Genomic DNA, 20157 nt, shown 5'->3' with positions numbered 1-20157 from the left:
GCTGATTTGTTTTCATTCAGGCGTTTCCGCATTATGCTAGGTAACATCATCAGTGAGGCCTCCGATGAAGCAATGTTGTTCTACTCCACTTGGAATTTAACCGGAGCAAAATCAGGAATGCCACTACTTACCAGAACAGGTTTGACAGTATAAATTCCAAGCGGAGTAGAACAACATGGCTTCATCAGAGGCCTCACTCATGATGTTAGCTAGCATGGTGACAAAATGTCTGAATGAAAATGGCGAGCAAATCAGCAACCTCACCCACAACCCAAGCTACAAATCTTGGCTAAAACCTTAGACCTTATAGAGGTTTACAGAATAATGAGGAGCATAATAAGGGGTATAGATAAGGTAAATGGCAGGTGTCTTTTCCTGAGGGATTTCAAGACCGGGGGCATTATTTTAAGTTGAGAGGAGAAAGATTTAAAAAAGGCAGGAGAGGCAACTTCTCTTTTACACAAACAGTGGTTCGTAAACAGAATGAACTCCCAGAAGTAGAGGCGGATTGGGATACAGTTACAATGTTGAAAAGGTATTAGATAAATACATGAATAAGAAATGTTTGGAAGGACATGCGCCAAATGCAGGCAGTTGGGACTAGTTTAGAGATAGTAGGAACTGCAGATGCTGGAGAATCTGAGGTCACAAGGTGCAGAGCTGGATGAACACAGCAGGCCAAGCAGCATCATAGGAGCAGGAAAGCTGACGTTTCGGGCCTAGGCCTTTCTTCAGACTAATTTAGTTTGGGATTATGGTTGGTATGAACTGGTTGGACTGAAGGGTCTGTTTTTTCGATGCTGTATGACTAAGTAGGTCCATGATTAGTTATATTTTTAAAATGCTTTTAATTTGCATTTCATGGTATTTTTGCTTGTAACTTATTAACAAAATCCCAATTTTTATTTTACTTTGAATAAAACCTTTAAGGAGTGGTTTACAGTGCTAGACCTCTTTATTTACTGGTTGGCTAGCTGTGAGAAGTCTTCTTTACTACTGGTTGCTTGGATAATCTGATAACATAATTGTAACTGAACACTGTAAATCCTTATTAAAGATGCTACTATTATGTGCCCATCAAGAGAGTTAAGAGCGTTTACCAGAGATCATTCAATCTCTTGATGCAGCATTTTTTATTATCAGTGGTGAGGAACACACACAACCACACCCTCCCACACACACACACACACTCCCACACACACACACATACACAAACACCATCACACACACACACAGACACATACAGACACACAGACACACCCCCTCCTACACAAACACCACACAGACACCCCAACACCCCACACCCCCACACACAAACTCACCCTCCAGCCACACAAACACACACACACACACCTTCCCGCCAAAACACAAACACACCCTCCCCACCCAGACACACACATACCTCACCCCAACCCCACACACACACCCATCCACACCCACACACACGCACACACACGCACCCTCCCACACGCACGCACCCTCACACACACGCCAACACACACACCCTCCCACACCACACCCACACACACCATCCCACAAAAGCACACACACAGCCCCCAACTCAAACACACTGCCTCTCCCCTCCTCCACCCACACACACACACACTCCACCTCTCCCCCCCTCCACCCACACACACTCCACCTCTCCCCCTCCACCCACACACACTCCACCTCTCCCCCTCCACCCACACACACTCCACCTCTCCCCCTCCACTGAAACACACACTCCGCCTCTCCACCCACACACATACTCCGCCTTTCCTTCCCCCCACTCACAAACACACTCCGCTTCTCCCCTCCTCACACACACTCTCCTCCTCTCCCCCCCTCACACACACTCTCCTCCTCTCCCCCTTAAGACACTCCACCCCCACCCACTCGCGCACACACACACTCCACACCCACAATACCCGCACACACATACTCCTACCCCTCCGACGTGCACACACACACTGACCCTGTCCAATGCACACACACACACACCCACCCTCCCACGCGCGCACACACACACATCCCCTCCCATGCACACAGAGATCTCCCCCTGTCTGTCTGCTTGCTCTCGCGCATGACCTCGCTCTGCCTACTTGCTCTTATGCACGATTTCTCTCTCTCTCCCACTCTCTGTCCGCGTGCTCTCGTGATCTCTCTCTCTCCCTCTCTGTCCACTCATCCTCTCTCTCTCTCTATCCGCTCGCTCTCGCACACGTTCTCTCTCCCTCTCTGTCCACTCACCCTCTTTCTATCGGTCACTCTCACGCACGCTCTCTCTCCCTCTGTGTCCGCTCGCTCTTGCGCACGCTCCCTCTCTCGGCAACCCACTCACTCGCGAGCTCACTCTCTGTCCACTCACTTGCCCACTCGCTCTCTCTCTCAGTCCACTAACACACGCTCACGCTCTTTCTCTCTCACTCTCTCTCTCTCCCCTCTCTCTCTGTCTGTGCACAAACACCCTCGCCCTCTCCCTCTGTCCGCACATGCGCTCCCTCCCGCCCTCTCTCCCTCCCCCTCTCTCTGTCTGTGCGCACTCTCGCCTCCCCCCCTCTCTCTATGCGCTCGCTCTCTCCCTGAATACGCGCTCGCTCTCTCCCAGCCCGTCTCTATCTGCGCGCGCACGCGTTCGCTCCCCCTCTCTCTGCCCATGCGCGCTCTCGCTCTCTGTCCGCTTGTTCTCTCGCTCCACCTCTCTATCTGACCGCACGCTCGCTCGACCATCCACCTCTCTCTCTGTCCACTCGCTCACACAATCTCTCTCTCTGTCCACTCCGTCTCGAGATCTCTCACTCTCTCTGTCCACCCGCTCTCATGCGCGTTCTCTATCTCTGTCAATCATTCTCGTGCACGTTCTCTCTCCCTCTCTGACCACTCACCCTCTCTCTCTCTCTCCATCACTCACTCTCGCGCGCGCTCCCTCGCTCCCCGTCGCCCTCTGTCCGCGCGCTCGCTCCCTCGCTCCCCGTCGCCCTCTGTCCGCGCGCTCGCTCCCTCGCTCCCCGTCGCCCTCTGTCCGCGCGCGCGCTCCCTCGCTCCCCGTCGCCCTCTGTCCGCGCGCTCGCTCCCTCGCTCCCCGTCGCCCTCTGTCCGCGCGCTCGCTCCCTCGCTCCCCGTCGCCCTCTGTCCGCGCGCTCGCTCCCTCGCTCCCCGTCGCCCTCTGTCCGCGCGCTCGCTCCCTCGCTCCCCGTCGCCCTCTGTCCGCGCGCTCGCTCCCTCGCTCCCCGTCGCCCTCTGTCCGCGCGCTCGCTCCCTCGCTCCCCGTCGCCCTCTGTCCGCGCGCTCGCTCCCTCGCTCCCCGTCGCCCTCTGTCCGCGCGCTCGCTCCCTCGCTCCCCGTCGCCCTCTGTCCGCGCGCTCGCTCCCTCGCTCCCCGTCGCCCTCTGTCCGCGCGCTCGCTCCCTCGCTCCCCGTCGCCCTCTGTCCGCGCGCTCGCTCCCTCGCTCCCCGTCGCCCTCTGTCCGCGCGCTCGCTCCCTCGCTCCCCGTCGCCCTCTGTCCGCGCGCTCGCTCCCTCGCTCCCCGTCGCCCTCTGTCCGCGCGCTCGCTCCCTCGCTCCCCGTCGCCCTCTGTCCGCGCGCTCGCTCCCTCGCTCCCCGTCGCCCTCTGTCCGCGCGCTCGCTCCCTCGCTCCCCGTCGCCCTCTGTCCGCGCGCTCGCTCCCTCGCTCCCCGTCGCCCTCTGTCCGCGCGCTCGCTCCCTCGCTCCCCGTCGCCCTCTGTCCGCGCGCTCGCTCCCTCGCTCCCCGTCGCCCTCTGTCCGCGCGCTCGCTCCCTCGCTCCCCGTCGCCCTCTGTCCGCGCGCTCGCTCCCTCGCTCCCCGTCGCCCTCTGTCCGCGCGCTCGCTCCCTCGCTCCCCGTCGCCCTCTGTCCGCGCGCTCGCTCCCTCGCTCCCCGTCGCCCTCTGTCCGCGCGCTCGCTCCCTCGCTCCCCGTCGCCCTCTGTCCGCGCGCTCGCTCCCTCGCTCCCCGTCGCCCTCTGTCCGCGCGCTCGCTCCCTCGCTCCCCGTCGCCCTCTGTCCGCGCGCTCGCTCCCTCGCTCCCCGTCGCCCTCTGTCCGCGCGCTCGCTCCCTCGCTCCCCGTCGCCCTCTGTCCGCGCGCTCGCTCCCTCGCTCCCCGTCGCCCTCTGTCCGCGCGCTCGCTCCCTCGCTCCCCGTCGCCCTCTGTCCGCGCGCTCGCTCCCTCGCTCCCCGTCGCCCTCTGTCCGCGCGCTCGCTCCCTCGCTCCCCGTCGCCCTCTGTCCGCGCGCTCGCTCCCTCGCTCCCCGTCGCCCTCTGTCCGCGCGCTCGCTCCCTCGCTCCCCGTCGCCCTCTGTCCGCGCGCTCGCTCCCTCGCTCCCCGTCGCCCTCTGTCCGCGCGCTCGCTCCCTCGCTCCCCGTCGCCCTCTGTCCGCGCGCTCGCTCCCTCGCTCCCCGTCGCCCTCTGTCCGCGCGCTCGCTCCCTCGCTCCCCGTCGCCCTCTGTCCGCGCGCTCGCTCCCTCGCTCCCCGTCGCCCTCTGTCCGCGCGCTCGCTCCCTCGCTCCCCGTCGCCCTCTGTCCGCGCGCTCGCTCCCTCGCTCCCCGTCGCCCTCTGTCCGCGCGCTCGCTCCCTCGCTCCCCGTCGCCCTCTGTCCGCGCGCTCGCTCCCTCGCTCCCCGTCGCCCTCTGTCCGCGCGCTCGCTCCCTCGCTCCCCGTCGCCCTCTGTCCGCGCGCTCGCTCCCTCGCTCCCCGTCGCCCTCTGTCCGCGCGCTCGCTCCCTCGCTCCCCGTCGCCCTCTGTCCGCGCGCTCGCTCCCTCGCTCCCCGTCGCCCTCTGTCCGCGCGCTCGCTCCCTCGCTCCCCGTCGCCCTCTGTCCGCGCGCTCGCTCCCTCGCTCCCCGTCGCCCTCTGTCCGCGCGCTCGCTCCCTCGCTCCCCGTCGCCCTCTGTCCGCGCGCTCGCTCCCTCGCTCCCCGTCGCCCTCTGTCCGCGCGCTCGCTCCCTCGCTCCCCGTCGCCCTCTGTCCGCGCGCTCGCTCCCTCGCTCCCCGTCGCCCTCTGTCCGCGCGCTCGCTCCCTCGCTCCCCGTCGCCCTCTGTCCGCGCGCTCGCTCCCTCGCTCCCCGTCGCCCTCTGTCCGCGCGCTCGCTCCCTCGCTCCCCGTCGCCCTCTGTCCGCGCGCTCGCTCCCTCGCTCCCCGTCGCCCTCTGTCCGCGCGCTCGCTCCCTCGCTCCCCGTCGCCCTCTGTCCGCGCGCTCGCTCCCTCGCTCCCCGTCGCCCTCTGTCCGCGCGCTCGCTCCCTCGCTCCCCGTCGCCCTCTGTCCGCGCGCTCGCTCCCTCGCTCCCCGTCGCCCTCTGTCCGCGCGCTCGCTCCCTCGCTCCCCGTCGCCCTCTGTCCGCGCGCTCGCTCCCTCGCTCCCCGTCGCCCTCTGTCCGCGCGCTCGCTCCCTCGCTCCCCGTCGCCCTCTGTCCGCGCGCTCGCTCCCTCGCTCCCCGTCGCCCTCTGTCCGCGCGCTCGCTCCCTCGCTCCCCGTCGCCCTCTGTCCGCGCGCTCGCTCCCTCGCTCCCCGTCGCCCTCTGTCCGCGCGCTCGCTCCCTCGCTCCCCGTCGCCCTCTGTCCGCGCGCTCGCTCCCTCGCTCCCCGTCGCCCTCTGTCCGCGCGCTCGCTCCCTCGCTCCCCGTCGCCCTCTGTCCGCGCGCTCGCTCCCTCGCTCCCCGTCGCCCTCTGTCCGCGCGCTCGCTCCCTCGCTCCCCGTCGCCCTCTGTCCGCGCGCTCGCTCCCTCGCTCCCCGTCGCCCTCTGTCCGCGCGCTCGCTCCCTCGCTCCCCGTCGCCCTCTGTCCGCGCGCTCGCTCCCTCGCTCCCCGTCGCCCTCTGTCCGCGCGCTCGCTCCCTCGCTCCCCGTCGCCCTCTGTCCGCGCGCTCGCTCCCTCGCTCCCCGTCGCCCTCTGTCCGCGCGCTCGCTCCCTCGCTCCCCGTCGCCCTCTGTCCGCGCGCTCGCTCCCTCGCTCCCCGTCGCCCTCTGTCCGCGCGCTCGCTCCCTCGCTCCCCGTCGCCCTCTGTCCGCGCGCTCGCTCCCTCGCTCCCCGTCGCCCTCTGTCCGCGCGCTCGCTCCCTCGCTCCCCGTCGCCCTCTGTCCGCGCGCTCGCTCCCTCGCTCCCCGTCGCCCTCTGTCCGCGCGCTCGCTCCCTCGCTCCCCGTCGCCCTCTCCGCGCGCTCGCTCCCTCGCTCCCCGTCGCCCTCTGTCCGCGCGCTCGCTCCCTCGCTCCCCGTCGCCCTCTGTCCGCGCGCTCGCTCCCTCGCTCCCCGTCGCCCTCTGTCCGCGCGCTCGTTCCCTCGCTCCCCGTCGCCCTCTGTCCGCGCGCTCGCTCCCTCGCTCCCCGTCGCCCTCTGTCCGCGCGCTCGCTCCCTCGCTCCCCGTCGCCCTCTGTCCGCGCGCTCGCTCCCTCGCTCCCCGTCGCCCTCTGTCCGCGCGCTCGCTCCCTCGCTCCCCGTCGCCCTCTGTCCGCGCGCTCGTTCCCTCGCTCCCCGTCGCCCTCTGTCCGCGCGCTCGCTCCCTCGCTCCCCGTCGCCCTCTGTCCGCGCGCACGCTCCCTCGCTCCCTGTCCGCGCGCACGCTCCCTCGCTCCCCCCTCCCTCTGTCCACGCGCTCGCTCCCCCCTCCCTCTGTCCGCGCGCTCGCTCCCACCCCCTCTCTCGCGGTCCGCGCGCACGCTCACTCTCTCTCCCCTCCTCTCTCTCTGTCCACGCACTCGCTGTCTCCCTCCCCCTCTCTGTCTATCCCCGTGCACGCTCACTCTCGCAACGCGCGCTCGCGCTCCCCAGCTCTCTCTCCTAACGCGCGCTCGCGCTCCCCAGCTCTCTCTCCTAACGCGTTCGCTCTCTCCCTCCCCGTCTCTGTCAGCACACACGCACGTTCGCTCCCACTCTCTCTGTCCGCTTGTTCTCTTGCTCCCTCTCTCTATCTGACCGCACGCTCGCTCGACCATCCCCCTCTCTCTCTGGCCACTCGCTCACACAATCTCTCTCTCTGTCCACTCCGTCTCGAGATCTCTCACTCTCTCACCCTCCTTGTCCACACGCTCTCATGCGCGTTCTCCATCTTTGTCACTCATCCTCTCTCTCTCTCTGTCTGCTCGTTCTCGCGCACGTTCTCTCTCCCTCTCTGACCACTAACCCTCTCTCTCTCTCTCTCTCTCTCTCTCTCTCCCTCTCCATCACTCACTCTCGCGCGCGCGCTCCCTCTCTCGTCCACACACACTCACGCTCACGCTCTCTCTCTCACTCTCTCCCTCCCCCCCTCTCTGTCTGCGCGCACGCTCCCTCGCCCTCTCTCTCTCTGTGTCCACGCGCGCGCGCTCTCTCCCTCCCCCCCTCTCCCTCTGTCCGCGCGCACGCTCGTTCTCTCCCCCCTGCGCTCTCTCTCTCTCCACGCGCTCGGTGTCTCCCTAGCCCCCCTCTCTGTCCGTGCAGGTGCTCGGTCGCTCGTTCGTTACCCCCCTCCCCCCGCCTCCCTCTGCCCGTGCGCCCGCTCCCTCGCTGCCCCCCTCACTGCCCCTCTCCCGCTCCCCGCGCGCCCACTCCCTCGCTGCCCCTCTCTCGCTCCCCTGCTGCCACTCTCCCTCTGTCCGCGCGCCCGCTCCCTCGCTGTCCCTGTCCCTCTCCGTCTGTCCGCGCACCCGCTCCCTCGCTGCCCTCTCCCTCTGTCCGCGCGCTCGCTCCCTCCCCCTCTCTCGCGGTCCGCGCGCACGCTCACTCTCTCCCCGCTCCTCTCTGTCTCCCTCCCCGCCTCTCACGCTCTCTCTCTCTCTCTCTCTCTCTCTCTGTCCAGGTGTGCACTCGCGCGCTCGCTCCCCCTCTCCCCCTCTCTCTCTATCCACACACGCACGCACTCGGTCGCTCACTCCCCCTCTCCCTCTGTCCACGCGCATGCGCTCGGTCACTCACTCCCCCTCTCTCTCTCTCTGTCCGCACGTGTGCTCGGACTCTCCCTCCCGTCGCTCTCTGTTCACGCGCTCTCTCCCTCCCCCTCTCTCGCGGTCCGTGCGCACGCTCACTATTTCCCCCCTCCTCTCTCTCTCTGTCCACGCACTTGCTGTCTCCCACCCCCTCTCTCTCTGTCTGGGCGTGCGCTCGGTCGCTCGCTCCCCCTCTCTCTCTGTCCCCACACACGCTCACTCTCGCGCTCCCCAGCTCTCTCTCCCCTAAAGCGCGCACGCGCCCTCCAGCTCTCTCTCCTAACCCGTGCTCGCTCCCCCAGCTCTCGCTCCTAACGCGCACTTGCTCCCCCCAGCTCTCGCTCCTAACGCGCACCCGCACTCCCCAGCTCTCTGTCCGCCTGCGCCTCATGCTCCCCCGTTATGTCTCCGCCCACGTTTGCGCTCCCCCGCTCTCTCTCCGCTCGCACTCCCCCGCTATCCTCCTCTCTGTCCGCTCGGGCTCTACCCCCCCCCCCCTCCCTCTTGCTCCCTCACTACCACGCTCTGTCCCCATCCGTGTCCCCATCCGCTTTCCCTGTCCCTGTCAGTTCACGTGCGTTCGCTTACGCTTCCCCTCCCCCTGTCCCTGTCCACTTGTGCACATTCACTTCCACTTCCCCTGTGCCTGTCTCCCTTCCCCTCCCCCTCTCCTCATCCACTTGCACACACTAGCTCCCCCGCCTCTGCTTACACACGCTAGCTTCCCCACACCTCCTGTACCTGTCCGATCACGCACGCTCGCTCTCCCTCTCTCCCGGTCCACTTGGTCGCTCACTCTCTCTGTCGAGTCACTCATTCTCACACACACACACACAGACACACACAGACACACAAAGACACACAAATTATGGGGTGAATTTGCATTTTTAGTCACATTTTGTTCAAAAAGCACACCATTTATAGACAGGCAGTCGATAACTACTTTAGAAATAAAACCAGTCTGACACCAGCTGGAACACAAACAAAACTAACTAAGGCCTCACACCTGCATTGTCTGACCCAAAATGTGACCTCTTCTTTACACTGATAAATGTCTTAGTTCTCTCAAAATCATGATATGAAACTAATTTGGAGATTTTCATGTACATATTAATCAATTAAAACCTTCTAAACAAAAACCGAAAGAACTGGGGATTCTATGAATTAGGAACAAAAAGTTGCTGGAAAAGCCTAGCAGGTCAGGCACCGTCTGAGAAGGGAAAAAAAAGAGTTAACATTTTGGTTCCATGACCGTTCCTCAGAACTGGTTTAATTAATCAATTAAAATCTCCTAACTGATTATAGATTTAAAATCATCTTACGTTTGTTTACAGTATTCCTCAGTGTTGTGAGTCTTTGACCTTTTACTTATAAATTCTGTGTCTGATACGGCCTCTCTCACTAACACCTGAAGAAGGACTGAGACTCTGAAAGCTTGTGTTTTCAAACAGACCTGTTGGACTGTAAAACCTAGTGCCGTGTGATTTCTGACCTGTCCTCCCCAGTCCAACACAGGCATTTCCACATCATAGGTATTGAATGTCATTGCAAAATTTGACATCATGTGGTATAATAAAAGGTGGAGTTGCACTATCTATTCAAGCCTCCTGTGACATAAATCCACCAGATCCTGTCTGTCTGTCTTCATACATAGCTTCTTACATTTTGTAACTATATAACTCACCATTTAGATTGAAAACAAAAACACTTCATTCCTGGATTTTAAAACAATCTTACAAAATAAGTTGACGCTAATGGCAGAGAATTCAAATATATCTAATTACCTGGAATCCTCTGCCTGAAAAAGATGGTGAAAGCAGCTGGAAAGATCGAACAATAACTTTCAAAAAAAAATGTCAAACAGATACAATATTCAGTACAGGAACAGACCTTTAAAGTTCAAACATATCTGAAAGAGAAAAGTTTATAGGACAAGGCGACAAACAGAAGAAGAGTAAAATTGATTTAGATTGCTATCCAAAGAGTCAGCATAGGCACGAAGTCTCAAGTTACCTCCTTCTGAGCTGTGTGATTCTACTATTGAGACCATCACTAGTTAAAGGACAATGAAGGTTCCACGTTTTCAACCAAGAATGTTGGGGATAAGAAACAAAACATGCTGTCAAGCAAGGGCAGTGGCAGGCTGATACTACACTATGCAAAAATGCAAAGCCAGTTACACACTGTGCTTCCAGTGCTAAAAGCCCATGTAAACAACCAGTGTGATCTACACAGAGTTAATTAAAATTGCATACATGGAACATATATAGCCAAGAACGTACAATAAAAAGCTAACATTAAGCAAAATGTTGCTACCTGTTCAAATCGCACTTCCATGTATTCACGGCAGTATCTGCTTTCCACCAAAGTTGGTTTAGATGGAGCCGGTGTTGTTCCAAATACCGTAATGCCCTGTGGTGTACTGTATCCGAGAAGTCCAAGGAGAGCATTTGATTGTTGGGGCTGTGCAGACTGGAAACTTGTGAAGGATGTAATGTGACGGGGTTTAGCCCCAAATCCCATCAACTCCTTGCAGTACTTATCATGTACTAATTGCTGTTGGGTAATGTCCTCCATCTCTTCACGCAAGCGCTTTGTTAAAAATAAAAGTGAACATAAAAACAATATTGCATTGAACATTGTGTTCAAAAAACAATACATGCAATGAAGAACTTTGACTCAAATTGTTATCCCAAAAGTCCATATGACTGCAAGATTTAGCTCAATATGAAGTTTTAAAAAGGCATTTTCAGCTCCAGCCTCACTCTAGTTTTAAAGAAAGCTTTTCAGTCCTCACCTACAATGCTTGTGAAATATATTTAAAATGTTGAACATGATTAATTATTTCTTGGTAAAACAAAACCCATCAGCAGATCCATAGGCACGATGGCTGAAAGAGACGTTTGGCTGGTGGAGTTAGCGATTTGAACACTCTTTCACTACTTGGTTTTCCAAACACTAGAAACAACTGCAGCAGGAAATCCAATTTATACATCAGATTAACTTGTATCTTTCAACAGCAGGATACCAGAATACTTACTTCCATAACTAAAAGTGACTGAAGGGCAGATCAAGATCAATGCCAAAAGTATACTTTCATGGGTGTCGGGGGCGGGGGGGTGGGGGGGGTGGGATCTGGAAGAAAGAAAAAGGAGTAGAAACCAAAGTTTTTTGAGAGCGAAGATATTAAAATGAATGAACTAATCTTTCCAACTAGTTATTCAGTAACTATATGAACCAGCAAACCAAAGTATTTAAATATTTTACAATGAAAATTAATCTATTAAAGTTATGATATAGAACAGCAACTGTCATGATTAGGTACTATTTGACAATTACTGTTAGCTCAGCATATAGTTACAGTTTATGTGTTCAGTCAATGCTGATCTAAATCACAGCAGTTTAAATCCTACGTGTACAGCATACAACAAAAGAACAAGATCCACAGACTTCTAATTTTGCCAAAATAATTGACAGAGGTGGGGTTTGCCAGAATGCATACAATCACATACATACATCCCCTGCACTGGAATTTCTGGGCAGTATCACAGCTGCAATGGTACAACTTGGATGTGAAGAAATGCTGTTTAGCCTTCATAAAAGGCACTAACTCACCTAAAACTATCTCAGAACAAACTGCACTCCTGCAGTGTCAGTAAAATTTCCAGCATTTTCACCTAACTGACAGAGACAAATAATACAAGTATTCTTAGTGACTGGTAGAAAATTAACCCTAAACGTACCTCTCCCTCCATGCTGCTGATTCGGATCAGTTCATTTAGAATAAGTAAAGCACCATGTATACGATCATCACGATTCATGCCTTTCTCTTTAGCCAAGGTCTCATCGAAACCCTTCTCTGCCTCTTCAAAGGTTTGCTAGATGTAAAACATCAAAAACCAATTTGAATTAACAGCTTCTAAATTTTGGAAAGAAAACTGAAGAACTGAAGGGCAGTCCTCCGCTCCAACCCCAAGGGCAGCCCTCCGTTCCCTCTGCTCCAACCCCAACACAGTTCCCATTATCACTGAAGAACTGAATTTCCAGTTTATGGTGAATTAAGTTTCTGAGGCTATTTTCCTTTGGGTTTAAAGAAACTTAATAGTTAACTGTTACCAGAAATACAGCTATCAATGTGCTCACATTTCACCACAGAGCCTAAGGGATATGTTGTGTACACTGGGTGTATCTCGGCAATATTGCAGTAAGAGATTTTCTAGCTTCCATTTTTTCAAGCAGATGTTACATGGATGTAACAGAATTTTTAAAACAGCCAACATTTTAGCAACATTAACTTAAACCAGAAACACAGAAGTCAATTTTGGCATTTTCAGTGGCACAACAAAGGCCAGTTAATGCAGTTCACAATCAATTGTTAAAGCTGAGTAGCCAAATGCAGTTAAGTTTACGCTGAATGTTTAATCACATGACTTGCCAATGCTTCAGCTAACACATCCATTCTTACGATGCACTGCGTTCCTATACTATTTGAAAAGCAAAAAGACTCATTATCAGCCAAACTTTTTTTTTTCCTCCCCATTTTCAATATTTTTATATGTGGTGAAGAAAACTGTCAAAGAAAAGTACAGGAAAAATCAATGCATCAAAACCAAACTATTTTAATGTCTCGGAGATAGCAAGAACTGCAGATGTTGGAGTCAACAGGCCAGGCAGCATCAATATAGCAGGAAAGTTGATATTTCAGGTTGGAACCCAACAATAGATATCCGAAAAACTGGGTCAGAAGATGCCTGCTAAATGAACAACACCAGGAAGATACTACACACTCCTGCACAATTATCACGCTACCTTACATCAGGAACTCATCGGAACTAACTGTAAGACTCCCCCGACCACTGGACATCAGAAGAGTGCACAAACCCTCATCAACCCTACGACAACTGTTCACCCAAATCACTACCCACTAGGGACAGGACTAACGTCATACACAAGAATCCCTGCAGAGACTATGACAAACACTACATTGGACAAACAGGAAGGAAATTAACGACAAGGGTACACAAACACAATTAGCTACAAAAAGACACAAACAACACTCAGTCATCTCTATCCACATGGATATGGAGAACCACCAACTCAACTAGGGTAACACCAAGATCTTGGGACAAACAAAGCAGAGACAAGCACGGGAGTTCCTAGAAGCCTGGTACTCCACGAAGAAGGTCACCAACAACACATAGAACTCGACCCCATATCACTCCATTGCGAAGGAAAACCAGAAGTGAGGTAATCCAGCTCAATGGACTCGAGTTTAAATACCAGGTGGGAAAACACAATGGTGCTTCATTGCAGGCTGCACCAATGATGTTACCCAGCAGGGTAATGAATTGTCTGTGGAACAATGAAACAGCTTGGCAAGCCAGCTGACCACAACTGCCAATTGTATGTTGATAGCAATTATTTAATCACTTACCCTGTACCACTGGGGCTTCTGCATTTCTTTGGTCTCCCTCTGAGTCGTAAGAATCAGACACGCACGCAAGGCAGCAACAGCGCCTTCCCTTATGGCCTGCTTCGAGTCCCAGACTGCATAAAATATATTGTCAAAAAAGGCCTGCACTTGTTGGAAGAAAAACGTAGGTGCACTAACAGCCAATTCCCGCAACACCAGAACCTGAAAAAAAAATGCGGAGTTCTTAATTTTCATTGCATTAAATGTCAAACTAAATATCTCGTTCTCAATTTTTTAAATCAAACATAGAGTGCCATTTATTAAAAGAATTTAGCAAAACACTAATTTTTCTTCAAGAATTAAACCAGTGATAGAATCAGCCTTAGCCTCAGGAATTTTCAACTCAAACAAGCAGTGTTATCTTTATATTGTAGGATATTCCACTTCAGAAGAAAAGCACAGGGCTCTTTGAAAACAGATCCAAGCATTACAAAGAAATAGTATTCTTGAAACCATATGCACAGAGGGATCTCAGTTGCTAAGGACACACATAAAGCAAAGTGTTTCAAAATTAAACATGCATTGAAAAGCAAGACGTCTTTCCTAATGTCGATCTTGTGCAAATTTTTTTTTCCTGAAATTGGAAAACAACCTCAACAAAATATAGACTTTACCACTGTGAACTTATTCTTGATAATTCAACTTTTCCCACCAGATAAATCAAAATTCAAAGCGCTTCTCAGCTCAATAAATGGAAAACATATTCTGGGTAATAGCTTAAAAAGCTTATTCAGTGGCTGGCCAAACCAAACCAGAAAAGTCCCAGTTTTGGGCATTGATCCAAGTTGTGTCAAGGTGTTGTGGAGATTAAATTTGCACTGTCCTCAATACCATGGTGGGAGTGCAGAACATAGAAAGACTAACAAACAAATCAAGTCAAATCTTCTAAATCTAACTTCCCAGCAACTCCTGTGGGCATTGCGTATGTGGTCAGGTATTGTCAGCCACAGACACCGCTGCAGTGCTTCAATGGTCAAATGTTTGCTGCCATCCTCTATTCTCAAACATAGTATGCACTTATTGTGCAAGATAACAAGTAACTGCCAGTAGTCATGAACAAAGAACAAAGAAAATTACAGCATAGGAACAGGCCCTTTGGCCCTCCAAGCCTGTACCGATCCAGATCCTCTATCTAAACCTGTCACCTATTTTCCAAGGATCTGAATCCTTCTGCTCTCTGCCCATTCAAGTTTCTGACTAGATATATCTTAAATGACGCTATCGTGCCCGCCTCTACTGGCAACTCATTCCGGGCACCCACCACCCTCTGCATAAAGAACTTTCCACGCACATCTCCCTTAAAAACTTTTCCCCTCTCACCTTGAAATCTTGACCCGCTAGTAATTGAGTTCCCCACTCTGGGGAAAAAGCTTCTTGCTACCCACCCTGTCTATACCTGTCATGATTTTATAAACCTCAAATCAAGGCCCCTCTCAACCTCCGTCTTTCTAATGTAAATAATCCTAATCTAGTCAACCACTCTTCATAGCTAGCGCCTTCCATACCAGGCAACATCCTCGTGAATCTCCTCTGCACTCTCTCCAAAGCATTCACATCCTTCTGGTAATGTGTTGACCAGAACTGTACGCAGTATTCCAAATGTGGTTGAACCAAAGTCCTATACAACTGTAACATGACCTGCCAACTCTTGTACTCAATACCCTGTCCAATGAATGAAAATATGCTGTATGCCTTCTTGACCACTCTATCCACCTGCGTTGCCACCTTCAGGGTACAAGGGACCCGAACACCCAGATCTCTCTGTGCATCGATTTTCCCCAGGGCTTTTCCATTTACCACATAGTTCGCTCTTGAATTGAATCTTCTAAAACGCATCACCACACATTTGCCTGGATTGAATTCCATCTGTCATTTCTCCGCCTAACTCTCCAACCTATCTATATTCTGCTGCATTCTCTGACAGTCCCCTTCACTATCTACTTCTTCACTGATCTTAGTGTCATCTACAAACTTGCTAATTAGACCATCTATACCTTCCTCTGGATCATTTATGTATATCACAAACAACAGTGGTCCCAACATGGATCCCTGTGGAACACCACAGGTCAAAATTCTCCATTTTAAGTAACTCTCTGCCACTACAACTCTCTGCCTCCTATTGCCCAGACAGTTCCCCATCTATTCTAGCCAGTACACCCTGGACCCCAGGCGACTTCACTTTCTACATCAGCCTACCAATGGGAACCTTATCAAATGCTTTGCTCATGTCAATGTATCAGACATCCACAGCCCTTCCTCATCTACCAACTTTGTCACTACCTCAAAAGAATTCTATCAAGTTGGTAAGACATGACCTTCCCCGCACCAAACCTATCACTAATTTCTTCTGAATGTAAGTAGATCTTATCCCTCAGTATCTTCTCCAGCAGCTTCCCCAACACTGACATCAGGCTCACCAATCTATAATTGCCTGGATTATCCTTGTTAACCTTCTTAAACAAGGGGACAACATTAGCAATTCTCCAGTTTTCCAGGACCTCACCCGTACTCAAGGATGCTGCAAAGATATCTGTTAAGGCCCCATCTATTTCCTCTCTCACTTCCCTCAGTAACCTGGGATAGATCCCATCTGGACCTGGGGACCGGTCCACCCTAATGCCTTTTCGAATACCCCACACTTACCCTCTCCTTATGCCGACTTGACCTAGAGTAATCAAACATCTAGCGCTAACCTCAACATCCATCATGAACCTCTCCTCAGTGAACACCGACACAACGTACTCATTAAGAATCTTTCTCATTTTCTCTGACTCCTCGCATAACATCTCTCCTTTGTCCTTGAGTAGGCCAACCCTTTCTCTATCTCAGTACAAGTCACTACTATTGGGAACAGATAGAAGGGTAGCATTGCAGTAAAGCATTTAAATAGAATCCAAAATAAATTAATTTTCTACACTTCTTGGTTAAAGAGTAAATCTCAGCGATGCTGTGTTACTGAACATCAGGTTAGTGCAATCTCAACTCAACAGTTTGAGAATTCACGTCATATGTCAGGCTTAAACACGTAAAAGAGGTTGTCAGTCTTACACAGTTCAGTTCATGTCAGTCATTGTGGAGGTCAACATTGAGGTACCACCCTTTGGATGAAAATTAAATTGAAATGTGTTTCCTAGTGGTTCTGATGGATTCAATCACAATTCTAAAAATAAGGTTGAGGTCTCCTTCTAAACCCAATCAATGTTCCTTCCAACACCACAAACAACACTGATCAAACATTTATTGTTTAAGAAATGTTAAGTTCAAGAATTCTGCCATATATTCATTGTGATTTGTTGTACGTGAATTATTTTAGAGATCCGCATTTTTAGAAAAGCTTGTCAGTCTCTCAAAAACTGTTCCTTTTGTTACATGGAAAACGTTTGGCTCTCCAAAGAAAAATGCTCATTCCACCCCAAATTAGTTTTAAACGATAAAACTCAGTTAGAAATGGCAATTAAAATTGCTTTTTGAGAAATTAATCAGACCTGTTGATTTTATTATAAATTTAGGTTATTTAATTTTAAATATTTAACATGTTTCAAGTTGGCTGTTCATTTACTGGTAAGAAAATTGGCAAGTTAATACATTTCTGAAACTAAAAGGACTGACAGAGGCACAGGCATCTGCGTTATATGCATTCAGGAGATCAAATTTTATCATTTCTGCATCTCAATTTGCTTTAGAAGTTTTAAGAACTAAAATCTCTACTAATTTCACATCAGAAAATGTTCCATGCGTGTCTGTACGGTATTTGTAATGCACTTACTAGAGGGAATTGACTTCCACACATGAAAGGGAAGGTTATAAAAGAAAACTGCATTGATATCTTCTTGCAGTTAACAAGATATTCCAATTAATAGGGTAAGTGAAATTAAAATAAATTAAACTATATTTGTAAAATGAGTTATCATTTGTGATTAGACAAGTGAACAAATTCTTCCTCCTTCCATAAATAAGATCTATTCTTTGATTTACGTGCCTAGTGTTGAAAAACAAGCCCAAGACAAGACTTACAGCAGCATGACGTCTCCCCTCATTACGATCTGCTCCTAGCCATTCAAGTGCACGTTTGACTTCAAATTCAACATATTCAGCTGTAAAGGTATCACCAGCCATGGAAAGACGGCCCATGGCTTTTGAAGCCATTTCCATAACAACAGGATCACTGGATGGGAGCAGATTACGTAAATAATTGGCAAAGCGTGTAATTCGGGTGGCATTTCCTCCTTCAACTCCAATCAGACTCACTGCATTGGGAATAAACAAAAAGCATGCACATCAAAAAAAGGAAAGAAAGGGAGATTTGTATAGCAAACATATTAACACAATAACTTGTTTAAAAAATTCACACTTCACTAATTTCTATACTATACTATAATTATTGAATCAGCAAACAAAACATACAATAAGGCAATGTATTATCGCACTCTAGTTTAATTAGACTATACATAATAATTTCTTCTAACGTACTGGATTACTTGTTCTGTGGTTAGCCATTCAGAAGTAAATCACTAAATTTTGATCATGAAATAAATATTATTGACACCCTTTGCTACAGGCACCCCTAAACACTGCCTACTGCAGATGTGTTTCAAAAGGAAATCTGAAAGGTATTTGAGAAAAATAAACTTGCACAGCTAAGGGAATACAGCATGGGACAGGCCTAACTAGATTGTTCTCATGTGTCAGCCTGGACATGATGGGGGGATTGGACTCCTTCCAGGTTGCAATAACTGACTGCTGTGAGAAAAAAAAGTACTTTTAGGAAATCCATCATCACTCACAGATTAAACACAATAAAAGGGTCTCAATTCAATTTAATACTGCTATTGATGCTCAAGAATAGTTTAGGCACATAAGCCACTTGAGATTTCCAGAGTAAACATGCTAAATCTTGCTTTCCCATGAAATGTAACTTCACGCATCTTTTCAGATGATATACTATTAAGTGTAATAATCATCCTAAAACAGAGATGATTTCAAGTGTTAGGATGAAATATAAAGTTACATATTCTTATTTTTATTTTATAATACTGCATTTACTTCTCTTTTTCTTATGCTGCACATACCAATTGCCAGGATTCCGCCTTTCCTTTCGTTCACATCGGAACTGGAAACAAGTTCAAAAATATGATGGTTCAGTTCATCATAGAATGAAGTGACTTCCTCTTGGTTGACCTTAAGGGATGCATATCAAAACTGTTTAAGCAAATTGTGCAATTTAGATTGAAAGGACAATGAAAAAAATTAACAGAACAGAAAATCCCAAGGGCACTTGGTTCCATACTTTGAGATCACAAGACAACAGGTTGTCTGACACAGTCTGCCTACATTGATGCTTTTGCAGTCGACCTAATTCCATTTATGTTAAGTCCCAACATCCCTTTATTTCAGCACTAGCTAGTCCACCCTTAAACATATCTTGTGGCGAACTGATCAATGGCTAATTACACCCAACCTACTCTTAGCCACTGATCGTCCCCATTAACAGCTACTAGCAGCTGTTATTAGTTGACTAGTTGAAATCATTAGCTTACATTTTAAAATTAGATTTTCACATAAATGAAACAAGGAAGAGCAAGATACGGAGCAGAAAACAGATTGGGTATCGACAGCATAACACAAAACAACAGGAGGACATAAAGAACTTAAACCATCCCTGTTCACAGAACATAGTGAAATAAACTCAATTTTAAAATTAAATAAAGAGCAAGTGGCATCTTATAAGAGGAATATACTAACTGGATTTGAACTCAGGACTCATATGTTTTCCATAATTTTACACATTACATAATTTTAAATGCCAAGTATCCAATCAGCATTATCAGTGACCAATTACAATTCTGCAATTTGAATTTCAAAGCTTTGCAATCACCTTTCACTAATTTTAAATTTTTACTATTTGATTGTACCTCTCGAAGTTCAGTGGTGACATAATGCTGCAGGTCCTTAGCAGCTTTAGCCCGGGTCTCTTCGCTGCGACTCTTCAAGCCACTGACAAACTGCTGAAGGACAGATCCCACTCCTGACATGGCGTAATCTAAATAACTACAGATTCTGCAGATGCTTCAAAAGGGGAACACAAATCAGTCATTATAAAGACGAATTTGTAAGCACCATTATTAGTCTATTACCAAAGTTAAAAGAGAGGACTTTTGCAGAAATATAGGTGTATATCTTGAGGATAGATTTCAACTCTTAGGTTCCATATGTTCCATATTTCCAATTTTAAAATATATTCAGGCTGAAACCCGTCAGAAAATAATTCTGTAGATAACTGCTGAAAGCTGAAAATGGACACTGAGGCCAACAGTTTTATTCTTGGAAAATTATTGCACAATTCTGTACCCCTACATTTCATAGCAAAATAGTGATGAAAAACAGATAATTCTTTGGACCTTTCAATTATATCAAATGGAATGATAATAATAGCACAGCACAATCAGCTATATGAATGCCAATGTCAAAAACAAATATTGCTGGAAAGAAGTCAGCAATCTGGCAGCACCTGTGGAAAGCAGAGTTAAATGTTTCAGATCCAGTGACCAGTTTATTAGATATATTCAAGAGGGAGCTGGGCGTGGCCCTCACGGTTAAAAGGAATCGAGGAGTACAGAGACAAAGTGGGAGCAGAATATTGAAGCTGCATGATCAACCATGAAATATTGAATGGTGGTGTAGGCTCAAAGGGCCAAATAGCCTACTCCTGCACCTATTTTTTAATGTTAGAAGTCACCTGACACCAGGTCATAGTCCAACAGATGTGATTTTAAATCACAAGCTTTCAG

At 50.6% G+C, this 20157-nt stretch overlaps 1 protein-coding gene across 4 annotated transcripts in view; it reads right to left on the bottom strand.

The window, feature by feature from the left end:
- mtor (mechanistic target of rapamycin kinase) overlaps positions 1–20157 on the bottom strand; it is a 366257-nt gene that overhangs the window by 322509 nt on the left and 23591 nt on the right. For all 4 annotated transcript variants that reach the window (XM_048561203.2, XM_048561201.2, XM_048561202.2 and 1 more), the window contains 6 exons: positions 19282–19435; positions 18439–18547; positions 17384–17616; positions 13331–13531; positions 11640–11774; positions 10213–10488 (listed from right to left, as the gene is read on the bottom strand). In XM_048561203.2, coding sequence (XP_048417160.1) covers positions 10213–10488; positions 11640–11774; positions 13331–13531; positions 17384–17616; positions 18439–18547; positions 19282–19401 — 1074 coding nt within the window. In that variant the 5' untranslated portion in view covers positions 19402–19435. The remainder of the gene's footprint in view (positions 1–10212; positions 10489–11639; positions 11775–13330; positions 13532–17383; positions 17617–18438; positions 18548–19281; positions 19436–20157) is intronic.

The sequence above is a fragment of the Stegostoma tigrinum genome, chromosome 28 (assembly GCF_030684315.1).
Source record: "Stegostoma tigrinum isolate sSteTig4 chromosome 28, sSteTig4.hap1, whole genome shotgun sequence".
In the NCBI taxonomy this organism is placed as follows: domain Eukaryota; kingdom Metazoa; phylum Chordata; class Chondrichthyes; order Orectolobiformes; family Stegostomatidae; genus Stegostoma; species Stegostoma tigrinum.
The sequence above is the reverse complement of the archived record's forward strand: the minus strand, read 5'-3'. Positions and strand labels throughout refer to the sequence as shown.